The sequence below is a fragment of the Sceloporus undulatus genome, chromosome 4 (assembly GCF_019175285.1).
Source record: "Sceloporus undulatus isolate JIND9_A2432 ecotype Alabama chromosome 4, SceUnd_v1.1, whole genome shotgun sequence".
Classification (NCBI taxonomy): Eukaryota; Metazoa; Chordata; class Lepidosauria; order Squamata; family Phrynosomatidae; genus Sceloporus; species Sceloporus undulatus.
The window spans coordinates 2,838,451-2,858,437 of record NC_056525.1 but is presented as its reverse complement, the minus strand read 5'-3'; the positions used below and the strand labels follow the sequence as shown (position 1 = coordinate 2,858,437).

Genomic DNA, 19,987 nt, shown 5'->3' with positions numbered 1-19,987 from the left:
GCCAAGATGGCGACAGGGGCACTTCCGGTGACGCCACTTCCGTTCCCCCTTTTCCCTGACTAGCGGCGTCGACGTCGGTGGCGGCGTGCGCGTGACGTCACATCCCGGTCTGGCGCAGGCGGGGCCGGTTTGAACGGTAAGCGACTGAGGCGGCGGCGGCGACTGCGGCCGTTGAGGCGGAGGTTCGAGGCCTGAGTCCCGGCGGGCGCCGCCCTTCTCCGTCGCCTTCCTTCTGCTCCGCTTTCTGAGGGCGAGCCTTGTAAGGGGGGGTCTCATTTGCATATGCTAATGAGGGACCGTTTTTATGCAGATGAGGCCCTCGTGGGGGCTTCTGGGAGGGGCCCTGCTTTCTCCGTCTCCTCAAAAGCGGCGGAGGAGGCGAGCCTGCGGCCCTCCTCCTCCTTGGCCCCCTCGAGGCCGCCGTACTCGGGGGTTATAGCCCTGGGAGGGTGGGGCTTCGTCGGTTCCATTTTGCCTTGGCCTTCTCTGAAGCTGAGAGAGTGTGACGCCCAGGTGACCCGCCCTGGCCCAGAGCAAAGGGCAGCACTTGCCCATAGAGAGCCCTTGGGAATGCTGCCCAGAGAGAGAAGGGGAGCGCAATCTGTAAGGGGTTCCCTATATAGGGGCAAGGATTCCCCAATGGTTTTGGCTCTTGATAGTGGTCCATATCCACTCGTCCTCCACAGTTGCGGCTTTGAGGATTCACAGATTTTATTCCTGTGCTCTCTCTAGGGATATCTAGGTCCTCCTCCATCCGGCTGAGAGAGTGTGACTTGCAGGGTCCTAAGCCAACACTCAGACCACTCTGCCACGTTTAAAACATTAGTACAATGCAGGGATACAGAAGTTCTGAGGAAGGAGGAAAGATGCCCGTGGCTTAAAGAACAATCTGCCATAGGAATTTCCTCTGGAGTATCCTGGCTGCATTGGAGAAGAGGAGCGGAAGCATCCCTGAGAGTGAGAAGCCCAGAGCCTCCATGGCTGGCATCCATAGGTTTCTGTGGGTCTTTTGGGCCGTCTGGCCATGCTCTGTGGAATTTATTCCTGGTGTTTGTGTGGGGAAGATGCGCAGGGGATTTGTGCCTATTTAACTGGTAACCCATTGCCTTTGGGGGAAACCCTTTGAGCCTAGGGGTGGTCATTTGCTTCTCTTGACTCTTGCTTTTGGTGTTTTTCAGGACTGGTAGCCAAACTTGGCATATCCCAGCAACCCCCACAAACCCCCCCCCTGGCATATTCCCCACACAACACACCTCCAGGCTGTGCACAACATGCAGACTACACCACTATTAACATAACACGCTTCCTCCCAAACATGGGTCACACAGGTATATATGCTCCATGCACTTCCATGCCACCATCCTCTGAAGATGCCAGCCACAGTTGCAGGCGAAAGATCAGGAATAAATCCCCCCAGAAGCTGGCCACGGAGCCTGAAACCCCCCAGAAAACTGTCCCTGAGAGCATCATCTTAGATCACACAGGGCTCAGGATGGGAGACAAAGAGGGAGGTTGCTGCAGGTCACTCAGACTATCTAATGCAGGGTTTTCCAAACTTTGGTCCTCCGGGTACTTTGGACTTCAACTGCCAGAAGGCCTAGCCAGGTTGGCAAACAGTCTGGAATTCTGGGAGCTGAAACTCTGATCTAACCCTATTACTACTGCTCACTCTGAGGCATTTACTCTTTCAGTGGTTGCTGTTCTTCCAGCATAAAATAGCTGCGCCCAGGGCTGGGGTGGGTTTGCCTTTTGCAGACCTGGGTCTAATCCATAATGCAGAAATAATGCAGTCTGATGCTGCTTTAAGTGCCATGGCTCAAGACATTGGGATCCTGGGGCTTGTGAGCTAGTTAGCCTTCCTTGTCAGAGAATTCTGGTGCCCCAACAGACTACACATTTTAGGATGTCATAGCATTGAGCCATGACAGTCTACTTCCTCAGGGGCATGGAGTGAGTTGATGGCCCAGGAAGGAGCTTGATCATAAGACTGTGTGAATTGCCATAGAAATGCAAAAGATGTGGGCAGGGTGATGAGGTATTCCCTCCTGGTTTTTGTCCCTCAACAACCATAGATAAGACTGAACTTGTCAGCTCCTCACCACAAGTTTTGCATTTCTATGGCTATTCATGTTGTTGTTAGCTGCCTTCTAGTGGACATCAACTCCAGGCCCCTCTGTCCATTACCTCTGCTCAGGTCCTCTAGGCTCTGGCCATGGTCTCCCTGATGCGTCCATCCATCTGGCATGCAGTCTTCCTCTCTTTCTACCGCTTTCTATCTTCCCTAGCATCATTGTCTTTTCTCATGATGTGGCCAAAGTACAATCATCTTGGCTTCCAAGAAGAGTTCAAGCTTGATTTGTTCAAGGGCCCATTTGTTTGTCTTCTTGGCTGTCCATGATATCCTCAGCACTCTTCTCCAGCACTACATCCCAAATGAATTAATTTTCTTCACTCTCCAGCTCTCACATCCCTCCATGATGATGGGGAATACGATGCTTGGATGATTCTAACTTTAGCGTTCAGTTGTCTGTCTTTGCACTTTAGGAATTTGTCTCATTCTTTCATAGCTGCCCCTCCCATTCCTAGTCTACTTCTGATTTCTTGACTGCAATCTCCATCCTGATCAATGTTTGATGTTTGTTGTGAGAAATCTTTGATTGTCTCAATTTTCTCATTATCTAGGTTGAATTTATGTAAATCCTCCATTTTCATTATTTTTGTTTTCTTTATGTTTAATATGAGACCTGCCTTTGCACTTTCTTCTTTGACATCCTTTAGCGATTGTTCCAAATCTGTGATGGTTTCTGCTAGTAGTATGGTGCCGTCTGTATATTTCAGATTGTCTTCACTATTCATACAGCCTGATTATAAAGGTTCTTCTTGGGCAATCCATGCATCTCAGGAAAGAGACCAAGTCTATGAAAGCTTATGCTACAACTTCTTTGGCACAGTTTGTCTCAAAGGTGCTACAAGGTCCCTTTGCATGTCTAGGTTTATTGAAGCTTAGTGGGACCCTTTGAATGCTCCATTCTTTTATGCTGCCCACAACCACAGTTGTTTTTCCCTCCTGACTGACTATCCTGTCTCTTTTCAATTCAAATTGTCTCAGTCAAATCCAACCCTTCTGTCTCTCAAAGCCAAACCCTGTCTCTGTGATGTTTTCTCCTCCTCTGCAGAAGCTTGGCCAGCCGCACCTCAAAACCTGCAGCCATTGCTTGCCTTGATAAGCCTGACTGGCAGCAACAGCAGCTCTCCAGGGTTTCTTTCAGGCAAGATTCTTCCTTAGCTCTGCTTGGATGTCCCTGGTCTTCTCTCCTGGGGTGTCTGCCTGTTTTTGTGTCTGTCTGCTACCCATCCAAGGACTAACCAAGCCCAAGGCTGCTTAGCTTCCAAAATCAGATGGGATTGGGTATGTCCAGCATGGTATGGTGTTAGTTAAAGGAGTGGGAAGCTACCTTAATGCTGAGTAAGGGCTTTGGTCAGTCTGTCCTGTCCACTCTGCTTTCCATGGATTTGGCCAAGATTCTTTCCTAACCCCGCTTGGAGTTTGTTCTCCCGTCCGAGGATTACTCTGGCCTACCCTTGCGTAGTTTCCCCAGTTGGACAAGATCCAATGATATGGTGGTATATAGTTTGGGCAAAGCTGCCATAAGTAGCCATGATACCTCCAGTCACATCTGTCATCTTGACAAGATTCTGTCTTGCACGGAAAAGACTGTCGCAAGAGTCGCACCCTGTTCCCCTTCTTTCAGCCTTGGCTTACTTTGTTTGATAAAGCGGCAGGGATGCTGCTACTGGCTTATCAGCCTGGTAGTACAAGGGCTGCCTGTGATTCTCTGGCACACAGTTTAGAAAGACTTGTTACATGCAATCAGTTCCTTGAGTTTCACAAACCTTTGAATACCTCAATTCTGTAGTGAGAAAGAAGGTGTGTGTGTGGGGTGTGTGTGTGTGTGCTAATTCTCCTCTAAAAAGGTAGCAAATGAAGAGGAAACAGTAATCTGAGTTCTGAACATCTTAGATCAATCATGCTGGATTTTTATCTCTTTCACAATGTCTGCAAAGTGAGAAGATTTTGGGATTGTTTTTGTTGGAAAGCAGAGCTCAGGAACTGACTGAGGTAGCCTCATTTAATTCATGGTGTGGAACACAATCCTCAAATTGACAATGTTGTTCTGTTTATAAAGTGTACATCAACCTTATGGTAATAAGATAACCACTCCTGTGAAGCCTGTGCAGTAGTATCAGGTGGCATCTCAGAATGGGGCTGGTTAAAGTCAAATAAGTAGCCATATCCTTGGATTCTGTTGGCAGTGTTTAAATGATGTGAAATCTACTGTTGGGTCTTCCTCAATCAGGCTTCAATATTTTTTTCAATTGTCAGAACTTGGCTTATTTTGCCCACACAATCTTAAAACTGTAAAAAGTGTAAAAACCTTCTCGTTTGATTTTGAGTAAAGCAATTAATTCTCCTGAGTATTATGTGCTTGAACTGTCCTTAGTTGCTTTTTTCAACAGTGATAAAATGCCAGCGAGATGAAATGCAGGAAACAGTTAAAACTTCACATGAGCAAGCAAACAAGTGGGAGAAATTGAGAAGCTAGTCTGTTATATGACAATTTATTGCAAGATCAGCTTAAAGGCAGCCTTGAAGAGGCTGGCCTTCAAGCCTTGTCTGAATGCCTGAACCAAAAAGGCAAGGCAGAAGCCTATAAGAAGAGAATTTCACTACCAAGAAGGCCTGATCTCTGCTGGATCTTAATGGCAAGCAAAGGATCTTTAGACAGGTTTTTAGTGCACAGGCACTACAGTTAATCTGGTCCCCACAGTACCAGATGACTGTAGCTGACTTTCACATTGAGCTTCATGAAAAGCTGCTCCTGAAAAATGGGAAGGCTGCATTCCCTCTTGGAGAATTCCTCTATTAGACTTCTGCGCTGTTGCAATTGCTCATTGTATCCATCAGTTGAAGCATCCAGCACTATTATAGTTCTCCCTTGTTGCTTTCCCTATTTTCTCCAGGCTCCCTTGTTGTTGACACTCCTGGTTTCCTTCATCCATTTTCATACCTTCTGCTGTGTTGCTGTGCCTGACATATTCTCCCTTGAAGATCCTTCCTTAACTTTGCTTTACCGACTTCTCTCACTTCTCCTTTCCCCAACCTCTGCTAATTTGTTCATTTTAGGCTTGTTCTCAAATCCTTGTTGGTTGATGTCTCTTCCATGTTGCAGTAAAGTGTGCTCATATATATCTTTGCTAATAGAAACTTTCTTTCAGACAGCTGTTGAACTGATGTGATTACCTTCCTCCTCTCTGTAGTGGATCCTTATCCCTATTGCAGGATGTTTTCTAATGCTGTAGGGTAGGTAGGTGTACTTGTTGAGTCTCTGTAGGAATGCACCATCTGGTTGCAGCTCTTTCTGACTAGAGGCTTAGCACATTTACAGAGGTGCTGAATTTCAGATAAGTGGCTCGTCTCGCTTTGGGTAATGGACTCTGAGGGGATGACCCCTGTCCAACAGATGCGCCTGTGCATCTGTGGCTGGGAAATATCATTGTTTGTCTTGGAGTGTGTGATAGGACAGCTAAGGTGTGGTTGTGGCTCACTTTACCAGCCTCTGTGTAAACACGATGCCTTCTTGATTGTTTTTCTTCAGAAAATGGCAGTTAACGTTTATTCCACCTCAGTGACAAGCGACAACTTGAGTCGACATGATATGCTTGCCTGGATTAACGAGTCGTTACAGTTGAACTTGACAAAGATAGAACAGCTTTGCTCAGGTAAGTCGAGGTCTGAGGGAGGCTTTCATTTATTTTTCCTTTGGAAGAACCAGGTGGAGATGAGGAATAATGTTTTTTCATGCCCAAGTGAATAGAAAGGGTTTATTGCCTTGCTAGGTAGCTTGCTTGAACCACCTGTTTTCTCCTCCTACAGGTATGCTGAACCCTGAGTGTTTGTGGCATAATCCATTAGAATACATTTTGGGTGGAAATCAAAGTGCAAGAGTGTGTTAAGGCTGCTAGCAGTTCTGTAGTACTTGGCACTCCCTAAAACATATTCTCTGGGCAATCTAGTGGGGAGAGAGCAGACAGAACTTTGCTCAGTGCTACACCTGGTTCTGGCATGTGCCAACAGGGACTTTTTAAAGGAGAGCTTCTGAATTTAGCAGAAGATAAAACTTGGATCTGTTTTTGCAAGCCATATATTGGTCCCAGTGGAAGACTGTGCTGTGTAAGATGTACTAATGTGTAGCCTCTGAAATGTAACTAAACCTCAGAGGGAATGCATCCATAGTGATGGTAGCAAATGTTGTGCTTAGGAAAGTTGTGGCTTTTAAAAGGATAAATATTGAATTTATTCTAACAATAAATAATAAGTAAAGCAAAGGGAGACTGAAGTAAATTGTAGTGCAGAAGAATAGTAAATGAAAGGCTGTCAGATAAAGTAAGACAGTGAGTCAGAAATAATAGCGAGTAGGTGTTGCTGACTATTAGAATTTGATTTACGGGAAAGGAGAGTGTGCAGCATGGCAAGCATACTGTTAAGGTCCAGGCATCTGTTTAATGCAGGCATGGGAAACGTTGTTTGCAGGTCTTTGTGAATTCAGAACAGGGAAATCTTGATGGCAGGGCATAGGGAATGGAGCTTGTATGAACTAGGAAAATGGAGGGGATGGTATTAGAATGGCTGGCCTATGGAGTAGGCAGACCTGTGCAGAGGGGTCTGCACATTGTGCCAAGCCCTCTCTCCAGTCCATCTGCCTTGGTCCAGGCCTTGGAGGTAGAGAGGAACTGCTGGACCTCATCCCCCTTCCCCACCACCTTTCCCTTCTCCTTTTGTGTCGTGTCTTTTTAGATTGTAAGCCTGAGGGCAGGGAACCGTCTAATTAAAAAGATTGTATGTACAGCGCTGTGTAAATTTACAGCGCTTTATAAATAAAGGTTAATAATAATAATAATAATAATAATAATAATAATAATAGGGGGCAGAAAGCTGACAGTGTAACAAAATACAATAAAACTTAGTCAGTGAGTTTGACTGAAGGAGCTGCTAGCCAAGATGGGAGGAGACAGAAACTGAATGGCTCCTAGTTTCCAGTGTCAACAATCCAGTAACATTTTCACATCAGCCAGGTAGAGCACATCCTGTGTGCTGAGGTGCCAAAAATATTGTAGTCCGAAGTGTGAAGAGACCTTTCCCTCTTCTTGCAAAGAATGGCTTTTCTGTTGTAAATTTCATGGTTACTTTGGTTTTAACTTTATCACATATAGAATCATAGAGTTGGAAGAGACCACAAGGGTCTTCAAGTCCATCCCCCTTCTGTCATGTAGGAACTCTCAATCAAAGCGAGAAATGGAGTGAATTGAAAGCTGTAACACATTGTTTTTCCATATAACTGTTCCTCAGCGATAAGCCAACTTTCATTCTCAGTGTTGAGTACTTACAGCATGTGAAGATACTATGGCCCTTGACAGACGGGCCCTTTAGCACCTCCTGGCGACGTGCTAGGGTTGCCTCGGGACGTCCTTTACAAGTGTCCTGCAACCCTAGCACATAACTGAGGTGTGGTAATGGCAGCTCTCTATGTACACGGGCGCTGCTATTATGATGTCACGGCCATGCAGCCAAACGGCACAGCGCGACGTGCTCGCGCCCTTTCAGCGGCGCCGGAAGGAGCTCTGAAATGAAGCTCCTTCCTTGGGAGTGCCTCGTTCCCGCAGCCACAAAACGGCTGTGGGAATGAAGCTGGGAGAAAGGGGCTGAGTGGCCCCTTTCTCTCCCGACAGCGGCTCCCTGGGATGTCCTGGGGCATGAAGCCCCAAGGACACCCCTTTCAAGGCCGGGAGGGGAGTGGCGCTTTGCCGCTTCCCCGAGGCCTGGAAAAGCAGCGGATTGGGGCACCCAGGGCTGCCACTGTGGCTGCTCAGGCCCCAATCCAGTGGGGATTGCGGTGCCTGCAGGCCACCCCAAAGGGGCGGTCTCTATCCCACCTTAGAAGGTTCTAAATATTGACTGTTCTTGTTCAGCCTATGAGGAGAGCAGACCTCTGGCAGTGATAGGGAGTGTTTGTCATGATGAAACAAACAGGTCACTGGCACTAACATGTCAGTGCATCAGTACTAGCAATCCTAGTTTGTAAAGGCTGTAGGTTTTATAATCTGCACTGTTGTGTCCAAGCCAGGGTGGGGGATTAATTGGGTGATTAAATGCATCATGCTTCTTACAGAAATGATTGTGGAAATGGTGCAATCCCAGACACAGTGTTAAGTGATGTTTTGTTTACCTTCCAGTTCCACAGGATTATTAAAATTTGTATCCAGGAATGAAGTTGCTGTGGAGGTGGTAGCAATTCTATAAAGTGTTTAAAAAACTCGCCTTCTGATTATGTTCTGTTTGTAAGGACTTATTCTCACAAGGATATTGTTTTTCTTTTCTTGCCAGGTGCTGCTTATTGTCAGTTTATGGACATGCTCTTCCCTGGTTCAGTAACACTGAAGAAGGTGAAATTCCAAGCAAAGTTGGAACATGAATATATTCAGAATTTCAAGGTGCTACAAGCAGGTTTTAAGCGAATGGGCGTTGACAAAGTAAGCATTATTGCCTTTGAATGGACATCCTTTGATTTCATCCTCAGTGTAATGCTGCAGTTCTCCAGATGCTGGTCTGGAGAACTAATTCTCTTTGACAGTATTTGGCCTGGGTGTTGTGTTGCCTCAGATGGATAGTCTTTTCCACCTAATCTGGGTTCCTGTCAGCCTCCCCCTCCTCCTGCCCGGGTGCTATTTTCTTTCCTCAGTTTCCAAACAGAAAACCAGGGTATTTCTACTCTAACCTGCTACCAATAGTTTTGCTTTGTTTCAACTAGATGCATTTCTTCAAATAAGACTGACGGCCATCTTTATTTAAATTACACCTTTCCCCCTTATTTATCCAGTTAAGATATATAATCAACGTACTAGCTGTTGAGCTAACTTACAAGAAATGAATGGAAAATGCAGAGAAGTGGTAGAATTATATCCCCCAGCCTCTAAAAATCACATACCTTCTTTGTTTTCCCCTCTGGAAGACCCCTTCTCTTGAATCTGTTCCTTTTGGTGCCAGAGAGGCTACAGCATTCCAGTTCTACCTATGTGTAGTAGTTCATCATATATTTGAGCCCCCAGTTACAATGATTTTACTTGATTTGTCTCTTGTGCATAGTTGTGTCATTGGGCAGATTTAAATGGAAGAAATGCATAGTTGCTTATCTGAAAATGGGTGCTTCTCCTCTAAGCCAGAAACTTGCTGCACAAACTGGGTTGTTGGGATGAAATTTGTGTGTAAGAGGAAACAGCTTGGAAGACACTCCTTAGTGGAGGGAAAGGGGACACTTAATATCTTCTCTGTTGGTTTGCTTTGGGGCCTAACTGTCTCATGGTGTTAGTGAGGGCAAATCTCTTTGGTATTCAGAAAGCTAGAAAGCAATGCAGGGAGGGAGGACTGACAGTAAGGGCTGTTTGACAGTGGAACAAACTCCCTCGGAGTGCAGTGAAGTCTTCTTCCTTGGAGGTCTTTAAACAGAGGCTGGATGGCCATCTGTCGGGGATGCTTTGATTTGGATTTCCTGCATGGCAGAATGGGTTGGACTGGATGGCCCTAGTGGTCTCTTCTAAATTTATTGTTCTATGATTCTATGACTCTGGAGCAGCAAGGAAGACTCACATAACTACTCTTCTGGTTAGATTTTCTCCCTTTTGATTCTACTTTTCCCTGGACAAAATCCTTCTGCTCAGATGTGTATGTGGCACTGCCTTGTAGGTCCTTAACATACTGATGAAAATAGCAAAGCCAGGATTCTTCCTTTATCAAGTGGGAAGAGTGCCACATGAGAGTGGTATGGATTGTTCCATTTTAATCTGTATCTAACTAGGCAAAATGTTCCATTGCCTGATTTTTCTAGAGGGCATGCTCTTGTATCAGGATTGTTGCTTGGAAGCCCTCAGCAAGTTACTGTTCAATGTACATTTTTTCTCTTATTTCCCTGTAATTTGTCGTTTTGTTTTCTTTCAATTTGTTGTAGTTGTTAGGTTAGATTCCTGGACATCCTAGGATCAAGGGCAGACAATTCTGCCCTGATCAGAACGTCCAGATGACAACATGCTCCGCAGCCAGATGTGCAGGAATAATTTTTGATGATTCCTTGTTCCTGTTTCTAAAGCTAACAGTTCCTGTTAACTAACGGTGTTGGAACAGTGAACCTACTCAAATCTGCAATGTCTTTGTAATCATCTATAATTTCCTGATGGCAGGTGCAATGTTGTCCTGTCCAAGTTAAGCTGAGACTACTATATTTACTGAAAGGAAAAATTCCACATTTTAAATAGCCTTACTGGTGCTTTTTTATGGGCCACATTGAATGTGATGTGGGAGATCTCAGAGGACAAATGGCAGAAGAAAGGAGGTGGATCATTTGGTAAAACAGTGAAGGAGGCAATTAATCTTTTCCTAGTTCCCCAGAATTATTTCTCCTTACCTTTCTTAAAACCCCTGCTATGGTTCCTGTCCACAGATGCCCCACATCGAGTTTAGTTTGCCCTAACATTTAGTCACATTTGCTTGCCATTTTTTTTTTATTTTTAATGCCTGCACTTGTAAAGTATACATTTAAGTTAGGATTTTACTATTTCGTTAATTTTTGTGCCTTCTGGATGCCTCCCAAATACTTGCCTTCTTTTGTTGGTCAAGGGAAGGGATGCTGCTTTGATATTGTAGGCGTCCCAATTGCCTTCCTGGCCCTTAGCTTTGCACTCTAGTGAGCAAACAAATGAAAGGGAAATCTCAGGATAACATTAAATTTGTTTAGTGGTTCAGAAAACTCTTTGATGACAACTGGAAGGGCTGTGACCCTGTGCCAGCTGGGCAGGAAGCTGGTTGTAATATGATCTGTCTGCCCCTGTGCTGAGAACCTCAAGTCTACCTGTGTCTCCTCGTCTCTGGTTTCCCAAGGAAACGCTTTCTGAACTTGAGCTGAGGAAGTGTGTGCTTGTTCCAGACTTTTCTGCTATAGGGTATTACTTTTTGCCCTTTCAGCTATAAATATGTTCAACTTTCTTTCCTCAGATAATCCCTGTGGACAAATTAGTGAAAGGAAAATTCCAAGACAATTTTGAATTTGTTCAATGGTTCAAAAAGTTCTTTGATGCAAATTATGATGGAAAGGACTATGACCCTGTGGCAGCCCGGCAAGGCCAGGAGACAGCACCAGCACCAGCTCTTGTTGTCCCGCTCCTGAATAAACCTAAGAAAAACCTTACTTCAGGTGGCACAGGTAATGCAGACACTTGGGAGATGAACTAGCCTAGCTCTGTGTTGCATTTCAGGTCACCCGTGATCTAATATTCTATTGTTCTGGAATGAGTGAAGGAATTGTAGAGGGCTAGAAGCTCCAGCTGTTTCTGCCAGAGATCAGTTTTAAGGACCCTGTGTTCTTTAACCTGAGGGGTCAAGAAGACAGCACCAAAGGAGCGACGCAAGGTTGCACCGGCGCCAGGACCGCAGCAACTGCACAGGCCCACTCCTGATGCAGGCCACTGGCAAGAGTGATTATATCTGCTTTTATTTTTTGGCCATTTCTTTTTCGTTGCCATGGCCTTGACACAGCTTCAGGTCGTGTTTGGGGCATGCATCGTCTAAATGACATGCTCCCAACGTGGCCCAAAGCCGCTTCATTTTGTCTGACTATTTTGCGCCAAAGAGGCAAAAATGGTCCCAAGATCTAGAACCACAGGTTTCTGTGTCTTAATTACCATGTGCAGAATTAATGCTCATTCTCTTGCACTCGTATGGCCCTTTTGATGTATCTGCCTGAAGAATCACTGTTGAAATCCAGGCTTCTGTTGACATGGGTAGTTTCCTGTCTGTTGCACAAAGATTCCAGTCTCAAAAGAGGAAATGAAACGCCATTAGTTCAAGATGGGCCTTTAATTCTGCTCTTCCTCAGTCATGGAGCTGGCAAGGAGAGGGTAGAATGTCCTCATGTGTTTACTCAGCCTCAGGTGGTCCTATTTTAGTGGCATGTTAGATGCTTTGGGTTGGTTATTGTATAACACAAAAGTGGAGAAATGGTGCCTCTTCTGCCTTCCTACTTCTCCCAGCTCTTTTATGCCTTCCAAAGCTCTTAAGCCTCCAGGTTTTTATTTTTTTTTTTTTGAATAGGTGAAAGTACATACTGAGTATGTACCAAAGCGGTTCCTGGAGCAGTGTTATGTTTTACAATACTCTTCCCAGTCCCTATGTCCTATCATATTGAGGAGGGAGCAAGCTTATTTTCTGCTGCTCCAGAGACTAGAACGTGGAACAATGGATGGTAACTGCAGGAAAAGAGATTCCACCTCAACATTAGCAGGAACTTCCTGACAGGGCTGTTCAACTGTGGAACAATCTCCCTTGGAGTGTGGTGGAGTCTCCTTCCTTGGAGGTCTTTAAACAGAGGCTGGATGGCCATCTGTCGGGGATGCTTTGATTGTGATTTCCTGTATGGCAGGGGGTTGGACTGGATGGCCCTTGTGGTCTCTTCCAACTCTATGATTCCTTATGTGCCTGAACCCCCTCCCACAAAAGAACCAGAAATAGATTTTCTGTTACTTCTGGAACTCATTTTTGGCCAAAAACACACTAAAGCATCTTGCCATGAGGGCAAAAATTGCCCTCCCCCACAGCCCCCTGTGTAACAGCTAGAACTGTTCTTTCCTTTTGTAGATGCCAGTTTTGTACAAGATTCAGAGCTGAAAGCTGCAAGAGCAGAGGCTACTGCTTCCTTAAAGAAAACTGCTCTGATAGGTAGTAAGCACTTTGCAGGGAGAAGGGGTTCTTTGAACTGTCCTCTTGGGGTTGTAGTGGTATTTTCTTGGTGCAGCACACAGGGAGTCCACACTTCATATCCCTTTCACACTGGTGGCTGATACACAGAGGCATGGATTGGTGGAGGCAACTTTTTTGGATTACAGCTCATATACTTTTCTGTTGCAGCTCCAACAAGACCCATGGTTGCCCAAAGAACAACGGTGGCTAATAAAACTGGACCTGGAATGGTTAAAAAGGCTCCTGCAGGAATTGGGGAGGATGAGTCTGCTGAATTGATCCAGCAGGTGGGTTTCTGGTAGGCAGAACTGCTCAGCAGAGAGTTAGTGGCCTGTGATGTCTTTGATGGTTACGGTCTAATGGTACCATAAATAAAACTAATAATGTAACTTTAAAACACCAGCGCTTTTCACACTGATCCTGCTTCACTTTGAAAATAGTAGAAACGTGGATAGTACTGTGAGGCACAATCTGAATTTGTCAGCAGTAGGAGGTTTTTGGAGTAGGGAGTTGTCAGCATCTGGCACATTCCCCAACGAAGTCTTAGCTGGTAGGATGGAATGAAAACTTTCTGCAACCCACATAATTTCTTCCTATGGAAGCTACCAGATTGATGTAGGGAAGTTGGAGTCAGAGTGGTTAAGTGGCTGGAGTGTTGGACTAAGGCTCCAGGAGTCAGGGTTTAAACCCCTGCTCATCCTTGGAAGTCCACTTGGTGACTTTGGCCAAGTCACATCCTCACTCAGTGGCAAACTTCTTTTGAACAAATTAGGTCACGAAAAGACTATGATAGATTTGCCATAAGCCAGGAGTCAACTTGAACACGCATAACAGCAGCAGAAATAGGGGAAGTCAGTTCCATACAAACTGATGTGAAGACTTCTGCTTAAACTGTCTCCCCTTCTCATTGCTCAGAATTAGTGGATCTAGCATAAGAAAGGAGTAAATGTGCCCACATTTGTTAACACCAAATATTGCCACTTGTAGGGCCTTAAGTTTGTATGGCAGCAAAGAGCCCTGATACCTTGTGCATCACTGGGAGTGGATGTGTAGAGCAGGGATAGGCATGCCCCCTCCCATTCAGTGCCCCCCTGTCTAGTCCCAAAGGTACCTCTATATAAGGATGCATTTTGGGCACAGTGGTAACTGGAATTGATACAATATTACTTTTGCTTGACATTTTGGCCAGTATGTGGCTGAATACACAGGTACTTGGAGGGAAATTCTGAAGGGACAAAAATGCCCAAAACCATACCAAAAAATTAAATGTTTTTCCCCCAGTGGCCACACACAAGCCATGAGCCATGCATTCCCCACCCCATGTGCAGAGAAATGCTAGAAAGATGCATTAACTGCTCTCTCTCTCTCTCTCTCTCTCTCTCTCTCTCTCTCTCTCTTTGAGTCTAGAGGGGGGGACTTTGAGATCATTTGGATGACCCTGTTGCTTTCTGTTTGGTTTTATGCTGGTGTTAATGTGGTAAAAAGGAGATACAGAATATGATTAAAATATGCATTTCTTGTACTTGCTCTCCCCTCCCTTGGTGCTTCTTTAGAGAAGTCACTCTTTTCAGACCCTTCATTTGCTCTTTGTGTTTTTCTCTGAGCATCATTTGCAGGCTTAGCCCTTTTGCAGACAAAAGTGTGGTGTGCTGGAACAGTAAGCCCTAGGGGGATGTCTCCAGACAAATGTATATACAATTGCAGTTTGCTCTGTAGTACCTTTATTTTTTCAGGGTTTTCAGAAAAAAAAGTACTATGAAGAGATTTTCTTTTCCAGATCAACGTATTAAAGATGACAGTTGAAGATTTGGAGAAAGAAAGAGACTTCTACTTTGGAAAACTGAGGAACATTGAGCTGATTTGTCAGGAGAATGAAGGGGAGAGTGACCCAGTTCTGCAGAGGATTGTCGAGATTCTTTATGCTACTGATGTAAGTTTGTGTACCTTCCTCATGTCTAGTGACTCTTGGCTCAGACCTTCCAGATGGTGCTTACGCTTACTTCCCAGCACTGTTTGTGCTCAGGTGCTCAAGCCCCAGTGATATGAATAGCAGTGGGGCAGCAGCCTGGTTTGAGCTGTAGCTGCTAGGGTTGCTGACCTGCATTTACCAAATGTCAGGGGTAGGTAATATCCCCACATAGTGGCTAAACAGCAGCCACAGAAACTACTCACTAAGTCTTTAGTCATAACTGAAAACCCAACATGCATACATCAAATAAAAACAGTTGGAAAATCGTAACTCTACCCCTACAATTGGCGGCACATGGTTCTCAAAACAGCTATTTGGAATACATACAGTTCTCAAAACAATTTTGTCTTCAGATGTTTTCCCTTTTTTCTTTCCCAGAAAATTTGAGCCTGGTTGTGCTAACAGCCATCAGCCTTCAAAGGCCTCCTGCATATTCCTTTCTCAGGCATTCAGCAAACCCAATTAATGCAAGCTCTCTCTCTGCAGCTGTTTCAGCTTAACAATTAACATATCTTAAAATATTTTTAAACACATTAAAACATAACAAATCATACATTTTAATATCATTTCTTCAAACCCATATAACATTATTAAAATATCTCATTTATATTTTTTCTAATCTAATTTATAAAACCTTAGCTTGTCTCTGATTTTTTATCTTTGAGTCAGCATTGATGGTCTTGCCCACTATGGCACATTGTGGCACAAATGTTTATAATCAACCAATCAAATATAAGGCAACCAAATAAAATATACTCATAAACAATGTAACATAGCAAAACAAACTAATCCAAAAACATATTAATATCCCCTTACATAACTATGGCCACCAACAACCTATATAAAGTCTAACACCTGCTGCCCCTTAATATCTAATACACCACATAACTATAAATCCCATCCTACAAAATTCAGTCCCCATGCTTAATTAAGTACCTAAAAACACAACCTTTATGAAACATCAGACATAATCATAACAGTCAAAGAAAACTCATGGCAGGGTTAACCCAGTCCTGACAGGTCAGCATGTTGAAGTGAACCTGAGTGTTGGAGCATGCATAGAATAGCACAGTTCCCATTCCATTTTGGCATTTATGTATTATTTCTTTAAACACATGGACTATAAAATAGCTTGCATCCAGCTTAAGCATTTCTGTAAGGCTGCTGTTGAAGGAGCCTTAACTTGAGTCTCCCTTTTAAAATTTGTGTTTTTAATTGTATTTTTTATTTTATTCCTGCTGCGACCTTCTGTTCCATTTTTTCCCTGCAGGGTATAAATGAAGCAAACAAACATTGTAAACACCTTGCATAAGATGTGTTTCTGTTTGCTTTTGTGTTTATCATACTGATGTGCTGTACTCAGCAAGTCTAACAGCTGAATTAAGTTGACCCAGAAATGAAGCCCCACTAGGATCCCAGAAGGGTGTGCCGGGGATTAAACTCTGATGTGTTTCTGACAGTGAGTTTGGGAATGTGTGTGAGGCAGCTTTTTCAACTCAGAAGGCTGAGATGCTGAATTTTTAACAAGCTCTCAGAACAATAAAATGGTTTATATTTTCAGTTGCTGAAGTATGTCCATCTACTAAAAGGCAAGCATATTGGGAGGGAGAAGACAGTGATTCCTTTATTGGTCAACCAAAATGCAGAAAATACTCCTGTTGCAGAAAAAATCAGTGTCTTCAAATCCAGGAAACATACTCAGTTGGCCATGCAACAAAATACAACAAAATCCAAAATCCATAAAAGAACAATACGTTCACAGGTGGCAAGTTCTAATCGTCAATGCAGACTGAATTCAAAGTGTGTCTTTTAGTACAAGCCCTCAAACTGTGTGCTTTGAAAAGTTTGCAAAGTAATACAGAGGTCTGTCTTTCCCCTCTTCCCTTTCAGGAAGGCTTTGTGATACCAGATGAAGGCGCACCACCAGAAGAGCAAGAGGAGTATTAATGGTCCACCTACTTGTACCAGCAGAGCAGCAGAAGCGTCAGAATTCAGAAATCAGAATTCTTTGCCCCAGTCATGTGCTTATCTGTAAAATACTCCATTTTATTCTTAGAGGACTCACTGGTTTCTTTTCATAAGTAAAAAAAAGTACCTCTTCAAGTGCACTTTGCCTAAGTTTAACTACTTCCCCCTTCCTCCATTGGGTTTTATTTGAGAGCTCTTTTCTCACTCTTGTAGCAGAGCAGTATTAACATCTAGATGGTGTAATTTGGAAGCAAGAGGTGGAATATTTGGAGTTTGCAGAGTTGCTTGTTTGCTGGCAAGGCACTGGTTTGTGGAGAGTTTGCTGTATTGTGCTTGGGTGGCTGAGGGGGGAGTATGTCGTGGAGCAGTTTTGGGCCTGACTTTTCTGCAGAAAGGTTGAGCAGATAGGAAGTGTGTTGTACAATTAAAGAGATGCCTTAAGGGGGCTTAAAGGATGCTTCCAGATGCCAAATTAAAGTAATGTGAGAGATGTTATGCGCTCTAAATGGGGTGGGTGGGTAGAGCATCTGGCCTTCTTGTTTTGGAAGGAACCACTTGACGCAGTTGGCAAATCAGTCAGGGCTCTAAAAGGAGCCATTTAAGAAGCCCGGTTGCTGTAAGTAAGTGTCCACAGGGTCATTGACTTTCATGGGGGAAAGGCTTGCTGTGTCCTGTTGCAAGAGTAGCGTGGGTATGACTCAGAAGCCTGAGGGCCTCCTGGTTTTTATGGAGGGGCCGGAAGCACATGCTATCTTCCAAAGCAATAAGGCTATCACGTTGAAATCCTTTTTCCCACTTCTCCACCCCCGGCCACCGACTTTCACGTTAAGGGTCCCTTGACCCTTTGTTGGTCCTTCTGATCCTTTCTGCACTCCTTCTTCCTCCTCCTCCTCCAAGCCTGCTAACTAAACTCTACTGGATTGAATTGTTTGCAGCGCTGCACTGAGACCACTCTTGATCTCCAGCCTCTGTCCTATTGTGTGTCCTTCCTTAGCCTTTGCCAGTGACCCAACCCACTGGTGGAGAAAGTTAATGGGTGTTAAAGTTCAATTGGGAGGGGGGGAGTGTTACAAAAAATGAAATGCTCATGTGGGTTTTGATTATCGCAGTATTCCTTCCTTGACCCTGTCCCCCTCCTGTGTGCGGGTGGCTTGGGGGACAAGCCCCTCAGCCCCCCATCTGATTGCTGCTCTTTGGGAGGGCCTTTTCAAGAAGTTGCCCCACAGCCAAGGCGAAGCCTCTGAGCTTGGTGTGCTCTTGTTTGTTTGCTTCCGGTGGTTACGTGTCCTAAGTGTGTGTAGAAAGCAAAGCATTTTATGGTTACTGTTGTGTAGTGCATGAATCCCTATGAAACTTCAGAGGAAGACCCAAATTCAACAAATGCCAAAAAAAGCAAGCCATTATTTAAACAACATCGGAGGTGCTATTTCTTTTGTGGCCTTCTAGATAAACTTGTTGCCCTAAACCATATTCCACCCAGACTCCTCTTGACAGGGTTTTTTCTACTTCTTAAACCATTTCTAAATAAAGTTCTGTTATTTCAAAAATGTTACGTCTGCTGGAGTGTCATGTTCTTGTGGGTTTGGTTCTCTGCTTAACCACAAAAGTTCCCATTTTCTTCCATGTGGAAGTTTCATAGGTCCAGGTAATTTTTAAGTTCAAATGCACCATGCCTCTGAACACTGAATACCAGTGTTGTTAGAGAGCATCCAGAGAATGAACTTCATTGTGGCCTTCCTGATCTCCCTTGCCAGTAATAGCACTGGACAGCTGCGCAATCTATGGTGGCTTGGTGTTCTTTGTAGACTGCTGTGATGCTTCATCAGGCTTTCAGTGCCTGCAGAGCTGAGCCAAGATGGGAAATGGTTGATGCCCTTTAGGGCAAAATAGCAATGCTGAGTTGTAACTTCCCAAACTAGTTCAGTTCTAGAGAATATTCGAAGTGTGACAGCTCTGCTCACTGATGTCTATTAACTGAGAATTTTAAAACCATGCACAAAACCCTTGTGCTATTTGACTTGATTAAAATTCACTGCTGCTTAGTGTAGCAAATGATTTCTTCTTGTGCACTTGGAGGAAAATGGTGTGTCAGAAGCTCTGAGGCCAAGAGGCTCCATCAAGCCTTATATTCTCCAAGGAAAAAATTCTGTATTGGTTGTGGTTGTGTTACTGTGTTGGCTTGGCTAAAGAGGTGGAGGTTGAGCGATGTGTGGTTCAGTTACCTGTTGAACTATGTGCAATTCTTGGGCCATTCTAGAGGCTGTCTTTTTTTTGGCCACTGCTCTGCTCTATGTATACTTTTCACCCACACAGAATAGAACAAATCAGGCAGATACCAGAGAAACTGGTGGCTAAAGCTAAGATTGCCTCATGTGGGACATTAAGAGAAATATACCAGGAGTCATCATTTTGTCTTCTGGATGAAGAAGTACCACAAGCAGCCTTCCCAGAAGGATAGCAAACAATATGTTCACCTGGGACGCTGCCCAGTATGAAGCGCTTCCCTGCTGAAAGGATCCTTTCAGTTGAAAATAATTTTAAAAAGCAGCCTTTCTTAGTCTTAGCTTTTTTATGTACCTGGAAGACAGACAATAAGGAACAACCAAGAGACATGACCTACTCCCTCTTTTTTTGTACTCCATAACATATATCTTGCAAGTGGGCTTTCAGGAAATCTTTTCTTAACTCTCCTGTTCAGTTTTGTCAACCTTCTGACTTGCAACAACAATTCTTACTGTAACTGTCTAAAGACTAAACAATAAAAGTACAAGAATTTCCATTACAATCTTGTCTCAACAGCATTGTGATTTTTCTGGCTGAGTTAGGATTTGTTAAAAAGATAGTATTGGACACATAAAACTGTGAAGTAGCTTGGGACTATTTCTGCCTTAGGAATGGAGAATGGAGTGGCCTGGGGGTTGACCATTCTTGCCTAGCTGAACTATTCAGGGGAAAGGAGCTCATGGCCAGCTCAAAGCCCTTCGCAGGGTCCAATAGTGCAAACAAAACTACTTTAAATCATTATGAAATTCTCCAGCCCACTGCTGTACTCCTTCATGGCCTCCACAATGCCAAGAGGTAACAAGAAACATTGTGAACTGACAGTGTACGAGCTCTGTTCTCTCTGCCAATCTTATAAAGCAGGCTTGGGCACGCGTTGAGGGTCTGGAGAACATTGTCACTCCTGTCCTTGTGCAAGTTGTGTTTGG

At 44.3% G+C, this 19,987-nt stretch overlaps 1 protein-coding gene across 4 annotated transcripts; it reads left to right on the top strand.

The window, feature by feature from the left end:
• On the top strand, nucleotides 1-18,327 carry MAPRE1 (microtubule associated protein RP/EB family member 1). 4 transcript variants are annotated; one of them, XM_042463378.1, is made up of 8 exons: nucleotides 32-136; nucleotides 733-957; nucleotides 5,658-5,781; nucleotides 8,444-8,589; nucleotides 11,102-11,309; nucleotides 13,010-13,128; nucleotides 14,619-14,771; nucleotides 16,701-18,327. In XM_042463378.1, exons 3-8 carry the CDS (start codon nucleotides 5,661-5,663, stop codon nucleotides 16,755-16,757), a joined length of 804 nt encoding a protein of 267 aa, XP_042319312.1. In that variant the 5' UTR covers nucleotides 32-136; nucleotides 733-957; nucleotides 5,658-5,660; the 3' UTR covers nucleotides 16,758-18,327. The 4 variants fall into 4 exon arrangements, with proteins under 4 accessions (XP_042319311.1, XP_042319312.1, XP_042319314.1 ...); XM_042463379.1 differs by lacking the exon at nucleotides 32-136 and adding an exon at nucleotides 149-259; XM_042463377.1 differs by lacking the exon at nucleotides 733-957 and having other exon boundaries at nucleotides 1-136.
• Nucleotides 18,328-19,987: the final 1,660 nt, after the last annotated feature.